This window comes from Callorhinus ursinus, unplaced genomic scaffold, assembly GCF_003265705.2.
Source record: "Callorhinus ursinus isolate GAN/ISIS: 27379988/994484 unplaced genomic scaffold, GSC_fseal_2.0 scaffold5, whole genome shotgun sequence".
Classification (NCBI taxonomy): Eukaryota; Metazoa; Chordata; class Mammalia; order Carnivora; family Otariidae; genus Callorhinus; species Callorhinus ursinus.
In genome coordinates this window covers 49,111,381-49,136,053 of record NW_027397067.1, presented here as the reverse complement: position 1 = coordinate 49,136,053, position 24,673 = coordinate 49,111,381, and the positions used below count along the sequence as shown (strand labels likewise).

At 37.0% G+C, this 24,673-nt stretch overlaps 1 protein-coding gene across 2 annotated transcripts in view; it reads right to left on the bottom strand.

The window, feature by feature from the left end:
- Nucleotides 1–24,640, bottom strand: part of DCAF13 (DDB1 and CUL4 associated factor 13) — a 29,473-nt gene extending 4,833 nt beyond the window's left edge. Inside the window, exons 1-8 of one of the 2 annotated variants that reach the window (XM_025870945.2) lie at nucleotides 24,358–24,640; nucleotides 20,974–21,173; nucleotides 20,287–20,394; nucleotides 16,252–16,341; nucleotides 14,311–14,466; nucleotides 10,347–10,424; nucleotides 8,357–8,439; nucleotides 4,256–4,420 (exon numbers count right to left, since the gene is read on the bottom strand). In XM_025870945.2, the coding sequence (XP_025726730.1) occupies nucleotides 4,256–4,420; nucleotides 8,357–8,439; nucleotides 10,347–10,424; nucleotides 14,311–14,466; nucleotides 16,252–16,341; nucleotides 20,287–20,394; nucleotides 20,974–21,173; nucleotides 24,358–24,427 (950 nt within the window). In that variant the 5' untranslated portion in view covers nucleotides 24,428–24,640. The remainder of the gene's footprint in view (nucleotides 1–4,255; nucleotides 4,421–8,356; nucleotides 8,440–10,346; nucleotides 10,425–14,310; nucleotides 14,467–16,251; nucleotides 16,342–20,286; nucleotides 20,395–20,973; nucleotides 21,174–24,357) is intronic. The other variant, XM_073893067.1, reaches the window with a different exon arrangement.
- Between the last annotated feature and the right edge of the window lie 33 nt (nucleotides 24,641–24,673).

The window sequence follows — 24,673 nt, the reverse complement described above, 5'->3', positions numbered from 1 at the left end:
ACACATCATTAGCTTTTGATGTAGTGTTCAACAATTCATTGTGTTTAACACCCAGTGTCATCACAATACATGCCCTCAATACCCATCACCCGGCTACCCCATCCCCTCTCCCCCTCCCCTCTGAAACCCTTGGTTTGTTTCCCGGAGTCCACAGTCTCTCATGGTTCGTCTCCCCCTCTGATTTCCCCCCTCCCTTCCCCTGTGGTCCTCTGTGCTACTTCTTACGTTCCACATATGAGTGGAACCACATGATAACTGTCTTTCTCTGCTTGACTTAGTTCACTTAGCATAATTCCCTCCAGTTCCATCCATGTCAATGCAAATGGTGTGTATCCATCCTTTCTGATGGCTGAGTAATATTCCATTGTATATATGGACCACTTCTTCTTTATCCATTCGTCTGTTGAAGGGCATCTCGGCTCCTTCCACAGTTTGGCTATTGCGGACATTGCTGCTATGAACACTGGGGTGCATGTGGCCCTTCTTTTCACTACATCTGTGTCTTTGGGGTAAATACCCAGGAGTGCAATTGCTGGGTCATAGGGTAGCTCTATTTTTAACTTTCTGAGGAACCTCCATACTGTTTTCCTAATTTCAAATACTGACTTATGGTAGTTTTTAATAATCCATTAAAAATTTACTTTAAAAATACATTTTACCATTTTAAAGTCTTTCAAAGAAAAACAGTTTAAAAATAAAGATTATTCGGGGCGCCTGGGTGGCTCAGTCAGTTAAGTGACTGCCTTCAGCTCAGGTCATGATCCCAGGGTCCTGGGATCGAGCCCCACATCGGGCTCCCTGCTCGGCGGGAAGCCTGCTTCTCCCTCTGCCACTTGTGTTCCCTCTCTCGCTCTCTCTCTCTCTCTCTCTGTCAATTAAATAAATAAAATCTTAAAAAAAAAAGCAGCAATGTGATATATTTTAAAAAATAAATAAATAAAGATTATTCAAAGCACTGGCTGTGCTATTTGATGTTTGTAATGAACTAGAGCAGACCACAGAACAAACCAGAACTACCTGTTAAGCAGATGAAGGCAAAGATGAGAGGAAATACCACTTGTATCTAAACCCAATCACAAGTACCATATACCACCGCTGTGATTACAAAATCTCTAAATGACATCAGAAGACAACTCCCTGGAAATGGGGCTTAAGAACTCCTTACTTCATACAACTTTGGAATTACTTGAGCTTTTTAGATAGACCTGCATTTGGATGCCCACAATAGCTTTGGAATAATTCATTTTGAACTCAGATGCAGGGCCCTTAAGATCATAAGTGCCCAAACGTTCTCAATTCTCTTACTCTTTCTTTGTTCTGTTCCCATTCTTTCTGTCTGCTCATGCATCATATTAGAAAAGTTTTGTCCTACTATGGCAGTTGTGATGCAAAGAAAATAATGGAGGGCCACATTCCCCTAATTCTTAGTGTCTTCCATGGATGTGAGAAGAATGCAAACTACCAACCCTGTTGTGGGCCTGACTGAATAATCCCAACAAACCGTTCATGACAGTTTGGAGAATATCAAGTGAGTTGTAAAGGAGGCAACTGCCATATGAGAACCAACACGAGGAGTTCTACATGGAGAAGATGGAATGAAGATCAAAGTCATCAGAACACTCCAGTCAGTATGCTTTTGATTCAAGTACCTTTTAATCAGATACACAACAATGATGACAACAGTATGCTGATAAAAGACGGGTTAGGAATCAGTATGGCTCCCTCAAACTACAGGGTAGAAAGATGCAACTACCATAAGTAAAAATACCAAAGAGTTAAACTAAAGCAGGCTGGCTATGACCAAAAAAGGTATGGATGAGATGCCTGACTCTCAGGAGGCACTGTTTGAAAGATCTTTTGTTTCTGAAACAGGGCTGGGACAAGGGTGAAGAAACTGGGATACAGACACAGGGCTGGCACCTGTACAACTCTGACAACAATGAGGAACTCCTTGAGTGAGGGCCCCTGACTTAGATGCACCCTAGTTCTGACCCTGCTAGAAGAGAACGACAGTGAGTCAGGAGAAGGACACGATATGCCTTTGAAAATGAACATCACTCTTTGAAAAGACTCAAAAAGCTTCAGCACTATAGAAGCTAAGCTAGTTATCAGTAAAAGTAGTGATCAAAATTCTCATCACTGGACTAAAATGGTGAGATTTCCCCAGCTTGTTGTAGTTACAACACCAAGTGAATACTCTTTAGATTTTTTTTCTTTTAAGTGAAGGAAGGGTCCCAGAACAAACTCTCTGCTACCATCAAACTTTATGAACCTAGGTACACTGCTTTACCAGCTCCACACTGCTGTCCTCTAGCACAGATCATCACCTCCCACCCTCATAATTGTTTTCTGTTCTTTCCTCTCCCAGATTCCACTCACTCCTCTCCTTTCCTTTCCTACCTCCAATCACTCTCTGTTATCTTTCACCAAGTCCATCTTCTCCCCACCGAGTCTTAATTCCACCCAAGCAAGAAGAGTAGGACACTCAATCAAATATATGTATTTATGTATATGCATACATGTACTGTGTATATATATTTATATGGTACGTTAGAGAGAATACTCATTTAGATTATTCTTCTTAAATTTTAATGTCAATACTATTACTGTATTAAAATGAAGTTAGTCATATCTTCAAGTGTGAACAATACCACTATAGTACTTTATCACTTAAAAAAAATTTAAGTAATTTCTACACCCAACGTGGCAGTTGAACTCATGACCCTGAGGTCAAGGGTCACATGCTCTACTGACAGAGCCAGCCGGGTGCCCTAATTATCACTATTTTTTACGGGGAAATTTCCTCCAACTTACTAGGTTTTGCTCTGAATATGCTTCCAGGAACAATATAAAGCATTACTAAGGAACAACAAGAATGTGTATAAAAGTGCTCTATAAACCATAGCACACTATACAAGCAGCGATTATCTTACACAGAAGTTAGGTTTTATAGTCAGCCCATAAAGCAAAAAACCAAGCACAGTCAAAACTATCCTTAAAACCTTAAAATGCCACAGTTCTCTATAAACTAACTCAATACAGCAATATATAATACAGTAGAGATATATAAATATACACTACATTCAATAACACGTAATATGTAGTAAAGGGCCAAGCTCTACAAAATAACACGTATCTTAACACTAGAATTACACTCGATGTGCTTATAGAACAAGAGACAAATGGAGGAGAGGACAGCTGAGTATCACGGCTCCCACCTCTTGGTCATTCCAGGGCAAATACCTACTAAGTGGAATGGAGGAAGAATGGTCCTGACAATTTAAACTGCTTTTTTTCTCTTTTTTATTTTTGCTTGAGGGTATAAGAGCTGAATTTGAATAAAAAAAAAAAAGGTAAAGTATTGTTATTAATTGCTCTTAAACTATAGGAGGGAAAACTTGCCTAAGTTCTTAACAAATTAAAATTTTTAAAAAGTTTATTATATTTTAGAGCAATGAAAATATTATCATGATGAAAATATATCATTATACATTTGTTCAACCCATAGGATGTAGAACACAAAGAGTGAACCCTAAAGGTAAATTATGGATTTAAGGTGATTAAGATGTGTCAATGCACGTTTATCCTTACTAACAACCATACTATTCCGGTGAATGATGTTGATAATGGGTGGAGGGGTGGTGGTTCTCCATGTGTTGGGCCAGAGAACATATAACAAAATCTCTGGGGGCACCTGGGTGATTCAGTTGGTTAAGCAGATGCTTAACCTGAGCCTTCGGCTCAGGTCATGATCCCAGGGTGGGATCAGGCTCCACATCAGGCTCCCTGCTCAGTGGGGAGCCTGCTTCTCCCTCTCCCTCTGCTGCTCCCGCTCCTTGTGCTCTCTTGCTCTCTCTCAAATAAAAATCTTAAAAAAAAAAAACAACTCTGTATCTTCCTCTCAATTTCGTTGTAAACCTAGATATGCTCTAAAAAAAAATGAAGTCTTAAAAAAAAGGGTACTATAAAACACTTAAAAACAACTCTGAAATAAAGGTTTTCACCTTAACCCAAACACTAAGATTTCATATCAAGAAATTATATAAAGGTAATATCCTATTCAATGAAAGAAACTGCCCAGTAGGCTCATGTTTTGCCCATAGATGATATATTGGAAGTTGATATCCTAAGTCACAATACCTGGATGTGAGTCCCACCATATACACATAACCAAACAACCTTTCAAAAAAGGTAAATGATGATCAAGACAAGAAAACATCAAATAAGAAAAAATAGTTTACTGGTAGTCACATACCTGCTTCTACTTTTGTCCACAGGAAAGATACGAACAGATTTATCAAAACTAGCAGACACAAACTCTTTCCCAGTGGGAGAATAATCCACATCAAGCACCGCAGATACATGATCCATATGTACCATTACGGGAGTGTCCAGTGCACGCATATCAAAAGTATACAAGCTGTAAATGAAATTTTGATTATTCCATACAAATTTCTATAAAGAAACATATGCAGTATTAAGAGACACTAGGGAAATTAAGACCATTAAATAATGCACACCTAAATATATAGCTAAATAATGCACACCTAAATATATAGCTTTTTTTACATAGCAGCAAGGGATAGGGAAAAATATTACCAGCTTTTATTATTCCTTAAGATTACACTTACACACTTTCATCCTCATTGTAGAAAATGTGAAACTTTCAAAAAAGTACAGAGTACAAAACTTACCTTCAATTCCACCACCCAGAGGAACAACAGTTAGTGCAGTATAATTACTTTTAATCTTTTCACTATGCTAGTATTTAAATGTATACTTTTAACAAAATTTATAACATTGTATAAAGTTCTGTATTCTGATATCTCATGTAGCATATTATAAACACTTATGGTTGCATATTTAAATGAGTTAAAGTAACTTATAAATTCTTTAAAAATTTAAATATATTTATCTATAATTTATTGATAAAAAATTTCCAACTTTCAATTTTAAATAATTCTTAAATTAAAGTCCAGTATTTGAATTTTTGAAATTGAATCTTTAACTGAATGGGACAAATTCCTGCAAGTAAATTACTAAGTCCAAAAGCATGAGAACTTTTAAGGGTTTTGAGTTGACAAGTCATTTCCAACAAAGTTCCACTCCTGTCGGTGATATATAAAAGTGACTATGGCTTTTCAAAGGGTGTATTAAAATTAGAAAACTATATTTTTGTGCACAGCTGGTAAAAAAAAAAAAGAGTTCATGATTTTCAAGATTTAAAAAAAAATTTTTTTTTAAGATTTTATTTATTTGACAGAGAGATATAGAGAAAGCACAAGTAGGTAGAAAGGCAGGCAGAGGGAGAGGGAGAAGCAGGCTCTTCGCTGAGCAGGGAGCCCTATGCAGGACTCGATCCCAGGACCCTGGGATCATGACCTGAGCAGAAGGCAGCCACTTAACCGACTAAGCCACCCAGGCACCCCAAGATTTAAAAATTCTTAATCAACAGCTAAAATAATAATGCTTCAAATGAACCAATGTGCATAACTGACAACAGTAACACAGCATTACTGTAATCAAGTTCCTAACATTACAACACTTCAAAATGCTAATATTACTGAGCAAAAGTTTGAGGAGAAATCAGGTATCTACATAATTTCAAGGTATCTCTCCATTTTCTTTTTTTAAAGATTTTATTTATTTATTTGAGAGAGAGAGAGAGCAGAAGGAGGGGGAGCAGCAGGCAAGGGAGAGGGAGAAGCAGGCTCCCCACTGAGCAGGGAGCACGATGTGGAGCTCGATCCCAGGACCCTGGGATCATGACCTGAGCCGAAGGCAGACGCTTAACGACTGAGCCACCCAGGTGCCCCATCAAGGTATCTCTCCAAAGATTAGTGTTAATTACAAAACGAAAAAAAAATTGTAACTTTATAGCGCAGAAACTTGGCAGATACCGCCTTAACTAAGTGATCAAAATTACCACCACCAGTAATAAGACAAAGTGACATCATGTAACCCTGAAGTGATGAGCCAAGAAGGGCACATCTGTATTGTGGTATTCTTGCAAAAATTGTATAATCTCATCTAATAATGAGAAAACATCAGTTTAGCCCAAATTAAGGGCAGTCTACAAGATAAACTAACAAGTAAATCCTTTTCAAAAGTACTAAGGTCATCAAAAACAAGGGAAGATTGAGGAACAGTCACAGACTGAGCAGACTAAGGAGACATGACAATTAAATGCAACGTGGAATCCTGTGTTGGATTCTAGAACAGACAAAAAACATTAATGGAAAGATTGGTGATGGAGTAAAGTCTGTAGTTTAGTTAATCAATGTCAAATGTATTGTACCAATGTTAATCTCTTGTTTTTGCTAATTGAACTATGGTAACATAAGATGTTAACCTTAGGGGAAGCTGGCTGACAGATACTATTTTTGCATCTTTTCAATAAGCCTAAAAAAATGTTTAAAAAATTGACCTAACACTTAAAGAATACTTTTTAACATCATTACTATGAAAAATCACTCATGGTATTGGTAAAATATCCCAAATAACACAAAATTCTCAAGAGACAAGTCACTGTTGTTGTTGTTTACATCTCTCAACACACCACAGGATGGTCAGCCAATGTCATACTGAGCTTTGAGGTTAAATTTCTGAGTTGACAACTACTTTATATTCATTGTCTAGAGCAGTGGTCCTCAACCAGGTTTTCTTTGTTTTAGCACATTCTGATTTGTTAGTAAATTCTGTTAATCTCTACACAAAAAAAAGGTTAAGAACTTATTCAAAATCTAAGCAAATCAACCCATTTGAATAGAAAATGTTTACATAAACAAAGTTTCAAGTTATAGGAGTCTAGGGATTATCTATTTCAACCCTATTATCTTACTGATGATGAAACTATGGCATGGAGTTAGTTTACATGACCAAGTCCAAATTTTTACAGCGGTTACTGGGTGGGTTTTAAATTCAGAATGATTAGATTATTTGGTGGGCAATAAAAGAAAATATAAAAAACCATAGACTACCAAAGCAAGATCACTTTCAAGTAAGAGCAATAACGATAGTCTAACAGCCTTCTTACAAAGGATGTGCTTTTTGTTTCAGGTGCCGTATGAAATTCTTCCCAAGGCAAGAACTGAGAAATCCCAGAGATACTCTGTAAAAAGGTATCTTGCCAAAAGAGCTAATTAGAACAAACTTTAGAAACCGTAATAAGGTTGGTCAGCAAAACACTATTTTATTACCTTTAACTGGAATAAGGCCATTTAATTTCTAACCGTTGATGAAGACTTAAAGGCCTTCAACTAATTTGGTTGGATATTACCACCTAATGAGAATCCAACTGAGCATAAGTAAAGAAAGTCATAATAGATGTTTTTAGTTGGTACCACTAAAACATCATGTAATAAATCCTATTTCTGAGCTAATTTTTTTTCATAAATAATGACAGTGGAAAGAACAAAGAATTTAAATGCAGAAGATCTAAAGTTTAGTCCAGTGACAAACTTTCACCTTCTCAAAAAAACATGTATTAAGAATCTACCATACGCATTGTACTATAACAAATGCTTTGGATTAAAGAAAAGGTAAGACACCCTTTCCTCCCCAGGGGATTAAACTCCCAGCTTTAACACCCTCATGTCTAAAAAGGGGATAACATACACGTCCTATCTACCTTACAGGGATACTGAGAAGATAAGATAAGACAGCCAATGTGAAATGCCTCAACAAGTTTTAAGGCAATATATAAGGGATCATAAAATTCCATCTAGGTCAAAAATGTAAGGCTGCTAAGTCACTGTATATGGAGTCTACAAACGTTAAGGTGAAAATTGAAACTTTATTTTTCCTTTTGTCTTACTGAAGTTAATAGTGATACTGATAATATGACTATATGATTATCAACTACGTGAAGAACTACACATGTGGTAGGCAAATATTTTTAGTTTCTATTAAAACATGTATGGTTCAGTCATTATTTATATGGTACAGAGATCAGCCAACTTCTTCTGTGAAGGGCCACATAATAAATATTTTTAGCTTTGTGGGCCATGTGGTCTCTGTTGCAACTACTCAACTCAGGCATGACAGCACAAAAGCAGCCATATTCAATATATAAATGAGTATCATTATATTCCAATAACTATGTACAAAAACAGGCAGCAGAGAGGATTTGGTCCATGGGTCGAAGATTACTGTCTCTGGTCTATATCACTTTGAAAACTGAGAATATTTCTCTAAGAAGCTCTTCTCTAATTTGGTAAATACATTTACTTTAGCAAAACAAGTGACAATTTTCTAATATTTGAGGACTATTATCTAGGAAAACATATTAGTAAGATTTATACAACTGAGCCACTTCACATAGAAACAAGTAAGTTTTAAAAAGAAGAAAACTTACTTGTAATCTTCATTTGCTGCAGTAAAAATGAAAGCTTCCATAGGGTTCCAACAAATTGTATTTGTTCTCATATCTAAGATGACCTGAGAAAGGAAGAATACACTAACCCATCACTATGAAATCAATTCCCTCTCAAATGGGTAAGTCACCCACTTCATTTCCTTTCCTTTTTTTTTTAACTGATTTTAAGCAAATATTTAGTAAACACCTATTATATGCACAGTACTCAGCTCAGTGCAACAGGAAAAGAAATCAATCAATAATTGTTTCCAGAGTACACGGGCTAAATAGTAAATACTGAAAAGTACAAAAATGCTTAATAAATGGTCCTTCAACCTCGAGTAACTTAGAGTTTAGTCAGAAAAACGAGGTATGTGTAAGAAAAGTTAAAATACAAACAAACAGTAAATGATTTAAGTATCAAACGGGGGGCAAAACTAACAGTGACTTTAGGGTTAAAGAAGAGAAAAAAGGTTTCAAAAAAGACAAGCATGATTTGAGCTGACCTGGGAAGGACCAGCATATAGTGTTCTCAGCAAGAACACTACTGGCATTTTGAGCAGAATAATCTTTTGTTTTGTGTAACTGTCCACTGTAGATGTTTAGCCTCTCAGGCACATGTCCACTAAAGGCTAGTCTCTAAAATTTCTACAAATATACCCCTTGTTGAGAACTATTAAGTGTAGGAGAGAAAAGACAGAAGACACAACGACAGCCTACTATATAGAGTAAAGAAATGAGAGAAAATAGAATCTCTACCTCCAACACGGCGATTTGCATGTGACAAACCCTATTTAAATTGTGTCTTACTGACTGAAACAAATATATGAATGGAATGCAAACTGGGACCAGATTTGGAGGGCCTTGAAAGCCAGGCTATAGTTCTTTTCTTCAACTAAAAGTAATGGAGCACCATTAAAAACAGAAAATGTAAGGGCAGAGGGGGTAGAAACTACTATTTGTTAAACTAGATTTCATCTTAGCATTCTGCTAAGTGGTTAAAATATCATGTTTTATTCTCACCAATGTGCGGGAAAGTAATTATTAATATCATCATTTTACAGGAGAAACACAGATTAAGTTACCTGCTTAAGGTCTAACACCAAAGTTCATGCAAGATTTGCCCACTATACCATGTGAATGAGTGAAATGATTAAAATGGTACTTTGGAAAGATCATCATTTTTATGTAGTACAAACCTCAATGAATATACACTACTTCTAATATTTCCGTATTTACTACAGGTAGTAAAAATGTAGTAAAAATTTACTACATGTAGTAAAAAAAACAACAAAAATATTAAAAGCATTTCTTTCACATGTGGTCTATCACAATGGACTCGTGGCACATGAGTGGTGTCTAGGCCCTTCTGCACTCTGAGTTGGAGCACTTGAAATCAACTTTATATCCTTTCACTTCAGAGGAGCACTCCTCTCTTTACTGACAATATGTCTGTCCCTCTTGAGAGTCAGCTTAAGGTTGTTTCAGCTTTGGTATCTAAGTCCTGGAATGACTGCCTTAAAACTGCTGGGAAATGTGTCACCTTGAACAAGACAGTGCTTATCTAAACAAAACATCAACTAGTATTCATTAGCATGTAATTAAACAAAAAAGCTGGTTATGTGAATCCATTACAAAACATTCTGGAACAGAATACTTTATGTGTCTTTTGAAAACCATGGGGTGTGTAGTAATGGGATGCAATACTTAAGAACTTTGAGCTCAATAAGTACCAATTTTGTTGCCTAAAATTTACTGGCATTATGGAAGATATGAAGTTGACTAGGATACAGAACTTAGTGAAGATTTAAGGGTCTCGAAAAAGCAACAAGGAGATGAGAGAATGCCATTATAATCACTTTGGCTTCTGAGAACAAGCCTATGAAAATATTTAATTCTGAAAAAAACATTTGCTCATATTTTTTTGTCACTCACTTCATAGAGGAATGCACTAACAATTGTACAAAGCAGGAAACAAATTGAAACTCACCTTTTTCAGGGGAGTAGCTTGCCTCATATCATATAGTACTATATTCCTGTCAGAAGCACAACTTCCCAAGAGAAATGTCTAAAAATAACAATCGTCGGTTAAAAGCCAGGCTTGGCAGCAAACCTTGTCCATTCAAAGAACAAATGATTCAATTGCCCTTATTGTTTATGTTTAAGATACAAAGTTATAATAATATCAAAGTCCATTTTTAAGATAGAACAATGAATCACTCATAATCTCAGCAACCTAAGTCAAGTATTTTCATTGCTAAATGCCCATGAGTGTATTTTACATGTCAGTGATGGCAGTGTTCAGATAATTCAGTGTTCTTTTTATAACAAAACATATTCTATTTATCCATTCTTTTTTTTTTTTTTAAGATTTTATTTGAGAGAGGGAAAGAGAGAGAGTGAGAGAGCACAAGCAGGGTCAGGGACAGAGGGAGAAGAAGACTCCCCACTGACAGGGGAGCCAGACATGGGCAGGACACCGGGATCATGACCTGAGCCAACGGCTGACGCTCAACTGCTGAGCCACCCAGGTGCCCCTATTTATCCATTCCTCTACTTAAACAATCCTAATTTTCAGTATTATCACTAACATTTCAACAAACATTTTCATAAATTCAAATCTTCTTTTTCTAAGGATAAAATTTCAGAAATGGATTACTGAGTCAAAAGTATGAACAATTTTATGGCTTTTGATATTTAGGACCAATTGTTTTCCAAGGAGCTGTATCAATACACACTGCAGTGTGGAAATATGTCAGTTTTACTGCAACTGGGAAGCACTGAGTAGTGGCATTTAAAAGTTCATATCTGTAGAGAAATATTTTCTAATCATATAAACTATTGATTTTTCATAGTTAAAACATTTCCTCATGTTAACTTTGTATAAACTAAGCCTGTTCTTTGTCCAACTGTTTAATTGCTGCATGTATAAACTAATTTTTAGTTACCAAGAGATTATCATGTTAGATGGTATAAGAAAATATCCTGATATGTAAGTTTTACACTCTCAGAGACCCAAAGCTGGTAAAAGAGAAAAAAGATTAAGTCAAAGTAGCAGGGTATAAAATTGTTTGTATGAACTATTGGAACAGGAGGTGCTGCAGTTTGACATGAGTTTGGCCTTGTGGTGCTGCTGAGAGGTCAGCCAGCCAGACGGCACCCTTCCTGCCCCCAGCACATACCTATTTGCAAGTATTTAATTTACTTTTAAGTCAGTTAGAGTGTCCAAGAGGCTGATATAACTAACCCCTGGCTTTATGTTAGAACAAGCCCTCTACCTACCAGCAGGACCTGAGTCCCCCCATGCCTCCTCACTCACGGTTCCTGACACTTAGAACTCCTGGCTTCTGCCTATCACTTCCTACTGCAAGTGTAGGAAGAAGAGTTATCTACTACACAGCTGTATGGCCAACTAACTACTATCGTATGTGTGTACACAGTTCAAATAAAACATCACAAAGCTAATGCTACAATCATGACCTCTTCTCCAGTCCTTTCCAAAACCTTCCTTTTTGGGGCACCTGGGTGGTTCAGTTAGTTTAAGCATCTGCCTTCAGCTCAAGTCATGACCCCAGGTCCTGGGATTGAGCCCCGCATTGGGCTTCCTGCTCGCATAGGGCAGGCTCCTGCTCGGCAGGAAGTCTGCTTCTCTCTCTCTCCCTCTTCTTCTGCCCCGCCCTCCCACAATGCTCGTTCTCTCTCCCCCAAATAATAAATTCTTTAGAAAAAACAAAAACAAAACAAAACCCAAAACCTTCATTTTTAAATCACTTCCTCTGAGACTTTCCCCTAGTTAGTGACTCCTCCCAATCTTTCTTGGTTTCTCATTTTGCCACCTCAAAGTCTGACTAGGTTCCATTTCTAAAAATAAAGACTTTAATCTGAGCAAAGTAAAAGATTCTGCCTAGACTGAAGCCGACTTTTACACTATAAAATGTGGCAATGCTCAGCATAAAACTTTTGGCTTTAGCAAAATTGTAGGCTTCAATATTTTAACAGAAAATTAATTATTAATGATTAGAGGAAACAAATACACTCCATTTGTTCACAGCAACATGCCCTTCCCATTAAGTTTAATATAGGATAAGAGACATGCACACCATTTGCTTTTACCACTCAGTTCATAAGGGTAATAATAATAATAAAAAAAAAACCCATACAGCTTAACAAATATAGTTGTTATACAGGCAAGTTTGAAAAACATGGTCACTAGGTCATGACTAATAACTAGTTATGATTTTTGGAATTAACCATCAGCTCTTCTGACAAAGGTGTTCACCAAAATACAGAAGCAAAATACTGCTTATCCCTCAGAGAAGTAGGAATCAATTTCTCTGTTCTGTTTATTTTTTTAATAGTAATAACATCATCCTAAATTTGGGTAGCATCTTTAAAAAATATTCACATAGAATTTATCACGTTTTACCCTCATGACAAACGTATAAAGTACACTGGAAGATTTATTTAATCTCATTTTAAAAATAAAGAAGCAAATATAGAGAAGTGTGACTTGTATAAGGCCACTGCCAAGGTACACTGGCAGAAAATACAGTTCTAGTTTAGCTCCACACCAAGTAGGACACAAAATGTTCCTACAATTGCTTGTGTTTGTAGCCTGCTTCTTCCTAGGGTCACCTTGGCCTGGCTCTGCTTAGCTGGCTTGCCGCCCCCCATGCCATATCTCACTTCTACAATCAAAAGGTGATGGAGGATGGAGTGAGGAAGATACAGTACAGATACTCTAGACCAAGGGTCAGCAAACTTTTTCCGTAAAGGACCAAAGAGTAAATATTTTAGACTTTGTGGGCCACTGTGCTGTCATAGTACAAAGGCAGCTGCAAACAGTATATAAATGAAAGGGCATGGCTGTGTTCTAGTAAAAATGTGATTTACAAAAACAGGCAGTGGGCTCACGAACCAGTTTGCCCACCCCTGCTCTTGACCTATAGCCCCTCCCAGAAGTGTGCAGGTAGGTATGTGCTGGGGGCAGGAAGGGTGCCGTCTGACCTTTCAGCAGCAGCACAAGGCCAAACTCACATCGAACTGCAGCACCTCATGTTCCAATACTTCATATAAACAATTTTATACCCTGTTACTTTGACTTAACTTTTTTCCTCTTTTATCAGCTTGGGTCTCTGAGAGTGCAAAACTTACATATCAGGATATTCTCTTATACCATCTAACATCATAATCTCTCGATAACTTTGGAAGATTATTTATATATGCAGCAATTTCCTTTTCTTTCTGCAGGAAAAGGCATCTCTACTGAGTCTTTTGGACAATGAGTTCACCTATTGTTATGTATTCAGAAATAGCTCAGGGAAAGGTCTTAAGTAAGGGCTAGCTTAGCCTTTAGGGCAGCCTCCTTTCCTAAATTCAGACCTCAATAAACAATAAGTAGAGTTTAATCTCCAACTCTTCCCTCAGACCTCGAAGGACTTAGGAATCACCATATCAGACATCTGAGCAAAGAAAAATATAACTATCATCATGCAGTATAGTAGTAATCGTACATATTATTATAGATCTTTAGTGTCCTTGTCACAAATAATTAAAGAAAACAATGCTCAATGCCTCTTCTGACCTCGAAAAGAGTTAAGAAATGAACATTTCCCCAAATATACAATGATGTAATCTGTGGAACATGAGCACTGAAGGCATGAGTAAAACTGTTCACAGTACAGTATTTGCTTGAATTCTACTCCTAAGAGCACATGCACACACCTTCCTCTAATTGTGCATTTTAACACTGGTATATGGGACTAAACTGTGGGTAAACATGTCAAGATTGACCAAAGGTATCAGAACTCAGATATACTCTAGAAAACTAACCAAATGTCAGAAGCCCACTAAAATTTAAACAAATTCTTATATCATACACTCAAAAGTTTCCTAAACAGAGCTGAAATTATTAAAGAAACAACAAGCAGAAGTATTTCAAAAAGCAGCATTACCTCAATTGGGTTAAATTTAACACTACTTATACTGTCGAATCCCCAGGTCATTGAACATACAGGACTTGTTCTTTGTTCATCCCAAATGTCCACTTGCTGTCCACATGTAGCAAAAACAGCTTCTTTCCAGTGATGATCAATTCCCGTATACACTGTCTTTAAGAGCAAAGATGTTTTAGATGGGTCTATCGTTAATATTTCAAATCTGCATATTTTAAATATATTTACTCACACTCTAATTTTTTTAAGAAAATCCCTGTTTACAAAGAAACTCTTTTGAAGACTTTACTTAAAGATTTAGTAGAGCATACGACTCGAGCTCAGGGTCGTGAGTTCAAGCCCCACACTGGGCATGGAACCTACTTAAAAAATGAAAAAAAGAATAAAGGAGAGATGAACCATGAGAGACTATGGACTCTGAAAAACAAACTGAGGGTTCTAGAGGGGAGTGGGCTGGGAGGATGGGTTAGCCTGGTGATGGGTTATTAAAGAGAGCATGTTCTGCGTGGAGCACTGGGTGTTACATGCAAACAATGAATCATGGAACACTACACCAAAAACTAATGATGTAATGTATGGGGATTAACATAACAATAAAAATATACTTATAAAAAAATAAATAAAGGAGAAAACAGTATGATAAAAAGTAATGATTCCTATCACACATTCCAGGAATAAAGAAAACTGTTAACACTGGATGTATTTAAGTTTGAATACATACCTGAAGTAATCCCTAAATCATCACTGGGTATTCAAGGATCTTGCAAACAATTAATGAAATGGAAAAGTAAGGTCTAAAACACTCAGTTCCACATGTAACATATGAAGTACTGATTTAATCCAACAATTGGATTAAAATTTAGGGGGAGAAATAAACCTGGCAAGGATGGATGCTAATACTGTTAAAATCAGTAAAATCTCATAAATTTGGTATTATCCACTTAAAAGATGTGACTGATCTATTCAGGGCCAGATTAAAATCTGTCTTTATACTATGTGGTAAAAAATGTTTGCAAATTAAAGGGAAATATTTAGCCAACACTTTAGGCTTTTAAGAACTCTTAGCAGCATCTGCAGGCTTCCAATTATATTTTCTATTCATGAAAGCAAGTCTGACAAACTTTTCCACAGTAAGAATTAATCCCCATTACCACAGAGACAGGGGTAAGACGAAATATTTCAAAAATACTTGGAGCTCCTAGAGAGAAGACATTTTCAGGAATGAAGCCAATTTTGTTTTCGGAATTACTAATTTTTTTACCACCTACAAATTATTTCCATCTTATACTCATGCCCCACCTGCATGTGCCTGTAAAAACATTTACAATTTCTTGAAATCTGAAAAGCAGAACTTAAATATATACCAACATAATACTAAAATGATAAACTGATTTTAAAAATGTATTTATTTAAAGATTAAATCTAACCTTAGAAGTTCACTTAATATCAAAATGTAAGCATTATGAAACATGGGTAGGCCATATGATCTGAATTATACTTAAGCTATAATTAACCATATCATCTGATTTGCAGAATAATGTTCTAAGAAATGTAAATGACATTTATACAAATAGCATCATATTATAATATCTCTTCGTTGCCTAAAGGATTCTTTCAAGTAAGAAGTTCTAAGCTTTGTGGTAAGATCTATAATATAAATCAGAGAGAAGCCGAAGCATTATTTTTCTTATAGATTTCCTCCTATGGACTTACCATAGGAAATGTTTCATTGCATCCTCCAGCTAAACACAGAAACTGAACCCAGTAAAATGAACACCAAAGACCCGTTCAAATTCTTTAGCTGCAAAACATCTTAACTGCATTAAATATTGCTTAAACAGGACAATTATTGCAGCCTAAAGTCTCATTTACATCTTTTTTTTAATTAAATAATTTTAAGAGAAGAATTTTAACAAAGTACAGGTCAATTTATTTCTGTACCTTTCCTAATATTGTATGCAATGGTTCCTCCACTTCTCCACAGCCCGGTCCGTCCATTTTCCACTGCTTCACAGTTTTGTCATCACCAACCTCGAAACATTAATGATTCAAATGATAATGAACTACTATTATTAGCTGCAAACTTGATAACATATACATCAAATTATAAACATCTCTAATTTAAAAAATACACATCCCATATCCTTCCAGTACTGTATTTGTTGATGCATTTATGTCCCACATTGTTATACTATGGTATAGTACAGATTTGTGACAAATACACAGAGTAAATAAAATTAAAAATAAGATAGTGTAAGTCAAGCAAAAGGAGAGTAGAAACAAAGGTCATAAATATTGCAAAACATTGCATACTGTGATAAGGATGGCATTTCAAATTAGGGAAAAAAGTGGATTATAATAAAATGGTATTATGATATCAAGTTAGTCATTTAAAAAGTTTGAAGCAATCTGATACCTGACATAAATATAAAATTCCACATAATTTTGAATGTAAAAAATTAAATACAAAACATAAGAATAGTACACAGAAGTCATTTTTATTGCTATGGGTAAAGCCCTTCTTTGCATGACATAAGACTCCAAAACTATTAAGTCAGTGTTTTCAAACTGTGAAATGCAGACCTCTGAAGGACCCTGAGAATTTTCCAGGGGTCCATGAGGTCAAAACTATTTTCATAATGTTGTAAAGACATCATCTGCCTTTTCACTGAACTGACAGTTGCAGCAGATGGTGAAAAAGCCATGGTGGGTAGGACTGTTGGCACTTGAGCCCAAATCAAGGCAAGGTAAGGTAACAAACAATGGTAACTTAGACTTGGGCATGTGGCAGATACATTCAAGATATTAGGTGAAATAAGCTGCAAAACAGAATGCACAATATAACTTAGTTTAGGGTTAAAAACATAAAATAATCATATATGGGGTACGAACAATTGTATATATATACCAAACCACTAGTTTTACCTGAAAGTAGAAATACAGGGTATGTTAACTTTCTAGTTTACATTAAATTATATACAATCTACATCTACTTTCTAAATAAAAATATTAACAAAGATATATATTTATCTAGGAGAGGAGTGTAAATTTAGTTCCCACAGCAAATTCAAAAAGGGAAACACTTTCTGCAAAACAATTCATAGTGCCCATGATATTAGAACAGGTAAGTAATTAGGAAAGAAGTTTTAGTACTAAGGGCAGACAGGAATTTCTTTTGTTGGGGATGCTAACAGAATCCTTAAAAACATCCTTATAATAGACAGAAAGTATTTAATAAGGCTATATCTTTTATTTTAAAGATTTTATTTATTTGAGAGAGACAGAGAGAGAGAGAGAGAGAGAGAGCATGAGAGGGGAAATGGTCAAAGGGAAAAGCAGACTCCCCGCCGAGCAGGGAGCCCAATGTGGGACTCGATCCCAGGACTCCAGGATCATGACCTGAGTCAAAGGCAGTCACTTAACCACTGAGCCACCCGGACGCCCAATAGGGCTATATCTTAATAACAACCTGAACCTGAGCTATTGGCATCATAACAAAAACTGAATTTTGGAAACCCATTACTGGCAGCTAGTAAGATGTAATTTAGGTACTGAGGTCTTCGCTAATCTGGCTTGACCCACTGGAATTTTAGCATTTATGAAAGACTACCCTAAAGACTGCTTTTTTCGATCAAGCTTCTGATAGTTATCTGCAAGCCCAAGACTGAATTCCCTTGTAATCGACTAAGCTACTCTATATGTTGAGTATAAGCCTTAGCAGACCCATCAATCCTGAGAAAGCATTAACATTTTGTAGAAATGAGGAGCCAAGCAATATATGCCTGGCCAGAATATCTTATCTCAAGGCTGAGTAAACTGAAGAAAGACCTGTTGGTGCCACAAATTGAGATACAGATGTTATTTTGCAACATTGTATATTGAACATTTTTTGAAACATTAAGTGCTAAAATTTGGCCAACAAGTAGTTTTCACATGTCTTACCTGAAGAAAGGAAGTGAATAGTTAATACGAAATATTTTTCAGCCTTTATTCATTTTAAGCATTAAAAAAAAACAACAACAACAAACTAGCCAGGAAATCCTCTGGCTGGGATATTAAACTAATCAATATATCCAAAAGAATAACCAACTGGAAGTGCAGTTATAGTCAGTCTGCTCCAACTTCCCACCCAATTCCTTCTACAACATACTGTATACAGGGTCATGAAGCTTGTTTAAACCCCTTTAGTGAAAAATATCTGAATTCCCTACCAAGTAGCCTATTTCGGTTTTTGACAGCAAGTAAGTCTGTCCCTACACCGAAACCAAATCTTTTAACATTAACAACTATTCCTAATGCTGCTATACAGAAAAGTCCATTTCTTCTTCCACACGACAATCTTTCAAATATTTAAAGGTTTCCCAGAAGTCATCTCTTCCCTTTGCTATTCCTTTTCAATCTACCTTGGCACCCAGCATGCTACCCAAGATTTACATGGTTGATTAGTGTGTACGTATACACAAACTGCTATATATATAAGTCAAAACATATGAAAGGATAGACACCAAACTGCCAACAGTGGTAAAACTGAAAGATTAGAATCACAGGACCTTTAACTTTCTATTTTTCACAGGTCTATATTCCTAAAATATTTCTTTCAGTCTTCATCCTCATCATCCTTTCCAGGAGTTCACACAACCAATGATCCTTTCCTCCTGGGACATTAAGCTCATTTACAGGCTCTTCTAACTCTGGCTACTCCCAGAGTTTTCCTACTTCCTAGGAGCAGGTACTCCCCAAGGCTATTTCTTTGACATTTCTGGAATTCTACATTTTCCCTGTCGCTTTCCCCCAGTGATGCCATATCATGGCTTCAATTATTATTCCTGTACTGATGATACCAAGTTTAGTTCTGACTTCCTTCCTCAACTCCAGACCTATATCTGTAAGGGTCTGATAGACCTCTTCACTCAGATAGCCCACTGTACTCCAGTTCATCATACCATATCCTTCCCATTCCCTCTCTCCCCTAAAATTTGACACTCTTGACTTGCCCATTTCTGGAAGGAAAAGGAATCTTCCTATACATCCCCCAGTTGCCACGCCTGTCACACCTCCAAAATGTTTCTAAACCTAATAACTACTTTCCACGGTTTTCCCTCCCTAGCACAGATTCATTACTGCTTACCCAGATTATTAAAACAGCCTCCAAACTGATCAATTACTGCTGTCAAATTAATTACCCCAAAGCACAGCTTAGATTCTTTCATTCCTGTTACAAAACTTTCAATGAACTTGAACAGATATTTGCACACCAATGTTTATGGCAGCATTATTCATAAAAGCAGAAAAGTGGAGACAAATGTCCACTGATGGACGAACGGATAAACAAAACATATGTATGTACAATTAGAGTATGATTCAACCATAAAAAGGAAAGAAATTCTGACACCAGCTACAACATGGCAGCTGCATAGAAAAAGAAAGTGAAACAGTGGTTACAAAGGGTTGGGGGCAGAGGGGAATAAGGAGTATTCGTTTAATGGACATGAGTTTCAGTTGGGGAGATGAAAAAGTGGTGACAGTCACACAATAATATGAATGTGCTTAATGCCACTGAAATGTACACTTAAAAATTATTAGAATGGTAAATTGTACATTCTGTATACCTTACCACACACACAAATACTTCAAAAATTTACTACTATCTGACAAAGTACAAATTACTCATCTCCAGCACTGAAAATCTTCCAGAGTAAATAACCTTTCTAGCCTTGCCTTGCATTAATCCCACTTCTCAGTGTTCTACAGAATATTAATTCAATAACACGTTGAGGTAATTATTTATTTAAAAAAATCAAGAACTATGAAGAAGGCTGGAGTATATATAAAGAAAACCAGGACTTTTCAAGACTTTAAGAAGTGATTTTGGGTTGTGAAACTCAAAAACTCGGAACAAATAAATGAATTCAGAAAATATTAGCTCAGTCTTACACATGTTTTAAAGAGTTAATGACTTAATTGCATTATACTTACAGTAAAAAAAGAAGTCCCACAAAAGCGAGTACATATTCCTCGTACAAAACCTTCATGTGCTTGTATTGTACGGATACATTTTCGTTTAGTCAAGTTCCAAATTCTAACCTATGGTAAAGCATACCAGGAAATTTTAGTGAACTATAAACATAAAACGTTCAGGCGCAGGAGTAGTACTACGTTCCAAGAAAAATAAATTCACACTGAAAGGGCTATGACTCATTCTACCAGACTGCTAAAAACAAAATCCTCTAGTTTAAAATACTGCGGTGCATATGGATAGTGTATCAACAAGCAAAAAATTCAATCTGTTAAGTACTCTGTTGATACTAGTTTAAAGTGTTTCAAAGCTTTTTCTTGCCAGAGTGGAAATAAGTGTTGAATCATTAATAACATCCTCTGTGGGAAAAAAAAAAAAAAAAAAACTTCACCAATACTTTTACTACTGTAAACATGCTTGAGCCTTCAGCTCAATTGAGCCTTCAGCTGCTATGTTTCTAATTTCTGAGGCTTAGATGAGAAACTACTGTAGTCTGTAATTCAAACAGAATTCATTCTTGAGAATAGAAAACAGGACATAGAAAAATGAAATCAAATCAATTAAAATCCACAGTAACGCAAAACTAAAGAACATTTGCCACACAACTATTTTTAGTTTAAAATAGCAATGTTTAGAATGACACTTGCCTCTCCATCACATGCCCCAGACAGGACAGTAGCCAGGCTCTTTGGATGCTTTGCCAAGCAATTGACTCCATCTCGGTGACCATCCAGAGAAGCAAGGAATGGTTTTGCAAATACCCGTTCCAGTTTGGTAGCATTTAAAGCTCTTACGTATTCTCGTGGGACCTCAAAAGGATGTAAGGTAGGATCATAGTTTCTTGGAACTGAAATAAAAATGTCTCCTCTTAATAAAATAATTAGCTTTTAATATTTCCTGTGGTCTTCTTCAGCTAATTATTCAATTTGTTACTCAATAAGCCTTTGTTAGGAACACTGTTCTATGCCTAGCACTGTGAAAAATACAAAAGCAGATGACATTTTACGCAGAAACCTTTCCAAAACTACCGGAAAATCATGGAATGCATACATCTTGCAAAACAACAGACCCTACATATAACCTCAGCTTTTCCTTTTATATGTCTGACTACATTCTTTAAATGGATTGTAAAGCTTTCATGGGCAGGGATTTCACCACTTTCTTCACTTTACTACTTATGCCTAGCACAGTGCTTGGTACAAAACAAATATATGACAAATGTTTACTCAACCGAACTCTAAGCTCCTTTTGAGGCAGGGAACACTTAATCTCCAGCGCTAGTCACTATACTGACAGGCATACACTGTTGTGATTATGATTACAGTTACTTTTTATTGAGCATTTCACACATTTGTTTACTTATTTAAAAAAGTTTACCATGTCCCAGGCACTGTTCCAAATACTGTATATTAACTCATTTAATCTCCACAGCACCCTATGGGGTAAGTTCTATTACTGTTTCCCATTTTATAGCTGGGAAATTGAGGCACGGAGAGGTAACGTGCCTATGAAGCGATAAAGCCAGGATTCAAACCAAAGCAGTCTGGTTTCAGAACCCATGTTCTACTAACTATTATGCTATGCTCCCAAACATGTTGTCTCAGTTAACAGTTGGGCTTAGGAAATATTTCTAAGCACACATGTCTAAAAAACCCTTAATGTTTAAAAGGAAATGCATTTTCTTTTTTTTTACTTTAATTTTTATTGTTATGTTAATCACCATATATTACATCATTAGTTTTTGGTGCAGTGTTCCATGATTCATTGTTTGTTCATAACACCCAGTGCTCCATGCAGAACGTGCCCTCCTCAATACCCATCACCAGGCTAACCCATCCCCCCACCCTCCTCCCCTCTAGAACCCTCAGTTTGTTTTTCAGAGTCCATCATCTCTCATGGTTCGTCTCCCCCTCTGACATACTCCCCTTTTCTTCCTCTCCTGTTATCTTCTTCTTTTTCTTTTTTCTTAAAATATGTTGCGTTATTTGTTTCAGAAGTACAGATCTGTGAAGGAAATGCATTTTCTTACCCCACATCTTCACCTTGCTGTCTTTGAATCTCTAACTCCCTATTAATGGTACTATAGCCAACATTCAATCAAAATTTACAAGGAAATAACACCTAAACAAGAATGAACGAATAAAAAAAGGTAACAAATGGGGCGCCTGGGTGGCTTATTTGGTTAAGCAGCTGACTACTGATTTCGGTTCAGGTCATGATCTTGGGGTCCTGGGATTGAGGCCTGCGGTGGGCTCTCCACTCAGAGGGGAGTCGGCTTGAGATTCTTTCTCTCTCTCAAATAAATAAATAAATAAATTTTTAAAAAGGGGGGTAACAAATGTCTTCCTCGATTTACGTTTTACAGAGCTCCTAAACTTCTATTTTTCCATTTTGCTATTAAAACTTCCATCAAAGGTGCCTGGGTGGCTCAGTCAGCTAAACATCTGCCTTCAGCTCAGGTCATGATCTCAGGGTCCTGGGACTGAGCTCTGGGACAGGCTCCCTGCTCAGCAGGGAGTCTGCTTCTCCTTCTCCCTCTGCCCTCCCCCTCTCGTGCTTGCTCTCTTTCAAATAAATACATAAAATCTTAAAAAAAAAAAAACCCACTTCCATCAGAAACTATAAAGAAATAGGAAGATATAGAAAATAAGACACTCAATAACATCAGATGACTAATAATCTCCTAACATGGAGAGTCTATGACCAGCCAGTCACTCACTCATTCCTTCCTTCAGACATTTATAAAGCAACCACTATGTGCCAGGTGTTGTCTAGACACAGTGGATATAGAAACAAATAAGATTCTTCCCTTCTATGCAAGCTCAGTCTGATGGGAAGGACTAATAACCAAAATATTCATGAGACAATGTGATACACACTCTGATGTTAGTACAAAAATGTGATCAAAGCACAGAGGAAGGGTGCTTTAAATGGGCTGGGGGGGAGGCAACTCCAGGGAATAAGTATGCAAAGATTATTGTTCAGAGGAAGGAGCTAAACTGAGTAAGGGTGTGTGCACAGGACACCTGAAAGAGAAATGTCTGAAATGCACTCAGATCTCCAAGGGTAAATGTAAGCTACTTGCAAGGAAAGTAACTAAGTGAAATTAGAGAGGAAGATGGGACCAGAGGTTCAAGGAGCAGGGATGATGTCAGGTCCAAATGACATAAACTAATTTGCATTTTAGAAACATTACTATCTTGTTACCTAACCTGTAAACATCTTGTGAACAGAGACCACATATTTACTTCTCAGCATTACTCATATATATGTGGATAATCTCTACTACTCAGTCAAAATACTGAAATATCATCCGAGCCTCATCTTCTATGGCTTATCCCCCTTACTCAAACTCCGAAGACATGGCCCTTCTCTTATGCTTTATCTTTATTCCTGCCTTAAGGCCTTTGTTATTCTCTTTTCAGACATGGGTAGTCCCTCGTCATTTAGATATTATGATCTATAAATGATAAGCAATCAGGATGCTAAATGGGAGAACAGACGAATAAATAAGAATAATAAGACCAATAAGTAAGACTTATTAATTTCATTTTAGCCATTTTCCCCATCAGACTTCTGCACAAGGGTTTAGAAAATCGATGGCTTTACGTTTCACCTTTGTCTCCTTCCACATTTAGAAGGACGTAACTTTAAGAAGTAAAGTGGCCAAAAGTTCGAGAGGTTTAAAGAAGCCTGTCAAATCCTTGAATTCCCGAGTTTGGCTTTCACGTTCCACTTCTCAACAACTGGAATCTGAGAAAAATCAGAGAGCAGCAGCTGGAAAGGGGAAGGCGGAAGCATTCCAGGTATGACCAACTTTCCCCCTTACCACTAGAAAAAGCTCTTCAAAAACGGCCTTGAAGAGAAGTTACCTGCTACCCAGTCCCGCAACGTCCTTATCTGTACAAAGTCTGCCTCGGCAAAAGGAACAGGGAAAGAACCAGACTGGAGCGCCAGTGTGCCCCCCGCTTTGCTCCGTGGAAGCTGAGGCCAGACTCTAGGCGGGCAGACTCCCTAATAACTTGTCTCACCTCTTTGTAAGTCCAGCTTGGTTTCGCGGACATAGTTGTCCGGGTTCCGGCTCAGCATCTTCACCTTCATTTTGGCGGCTAGTTGTCCCAGTCCCCCTAAGCCTTTCCTCCGCGTTCGGGTTACCCCCGCCTCCTCAGCCACATGCTACTTCCGCTTCAATACTACTTCCTGTCATGTGACTTCCACTGTGTGGAAGCCAGCTGCCTCAGCAGGACCCTGCAGCGCTCCGTAGTTCTGCTGACCGAGGTTGGCCGAGGTGGTTCTTAGCAGTGCTGTCGGTTCCGTTTCCCTCGGCCCGAAACGCCCGCAGCTGGG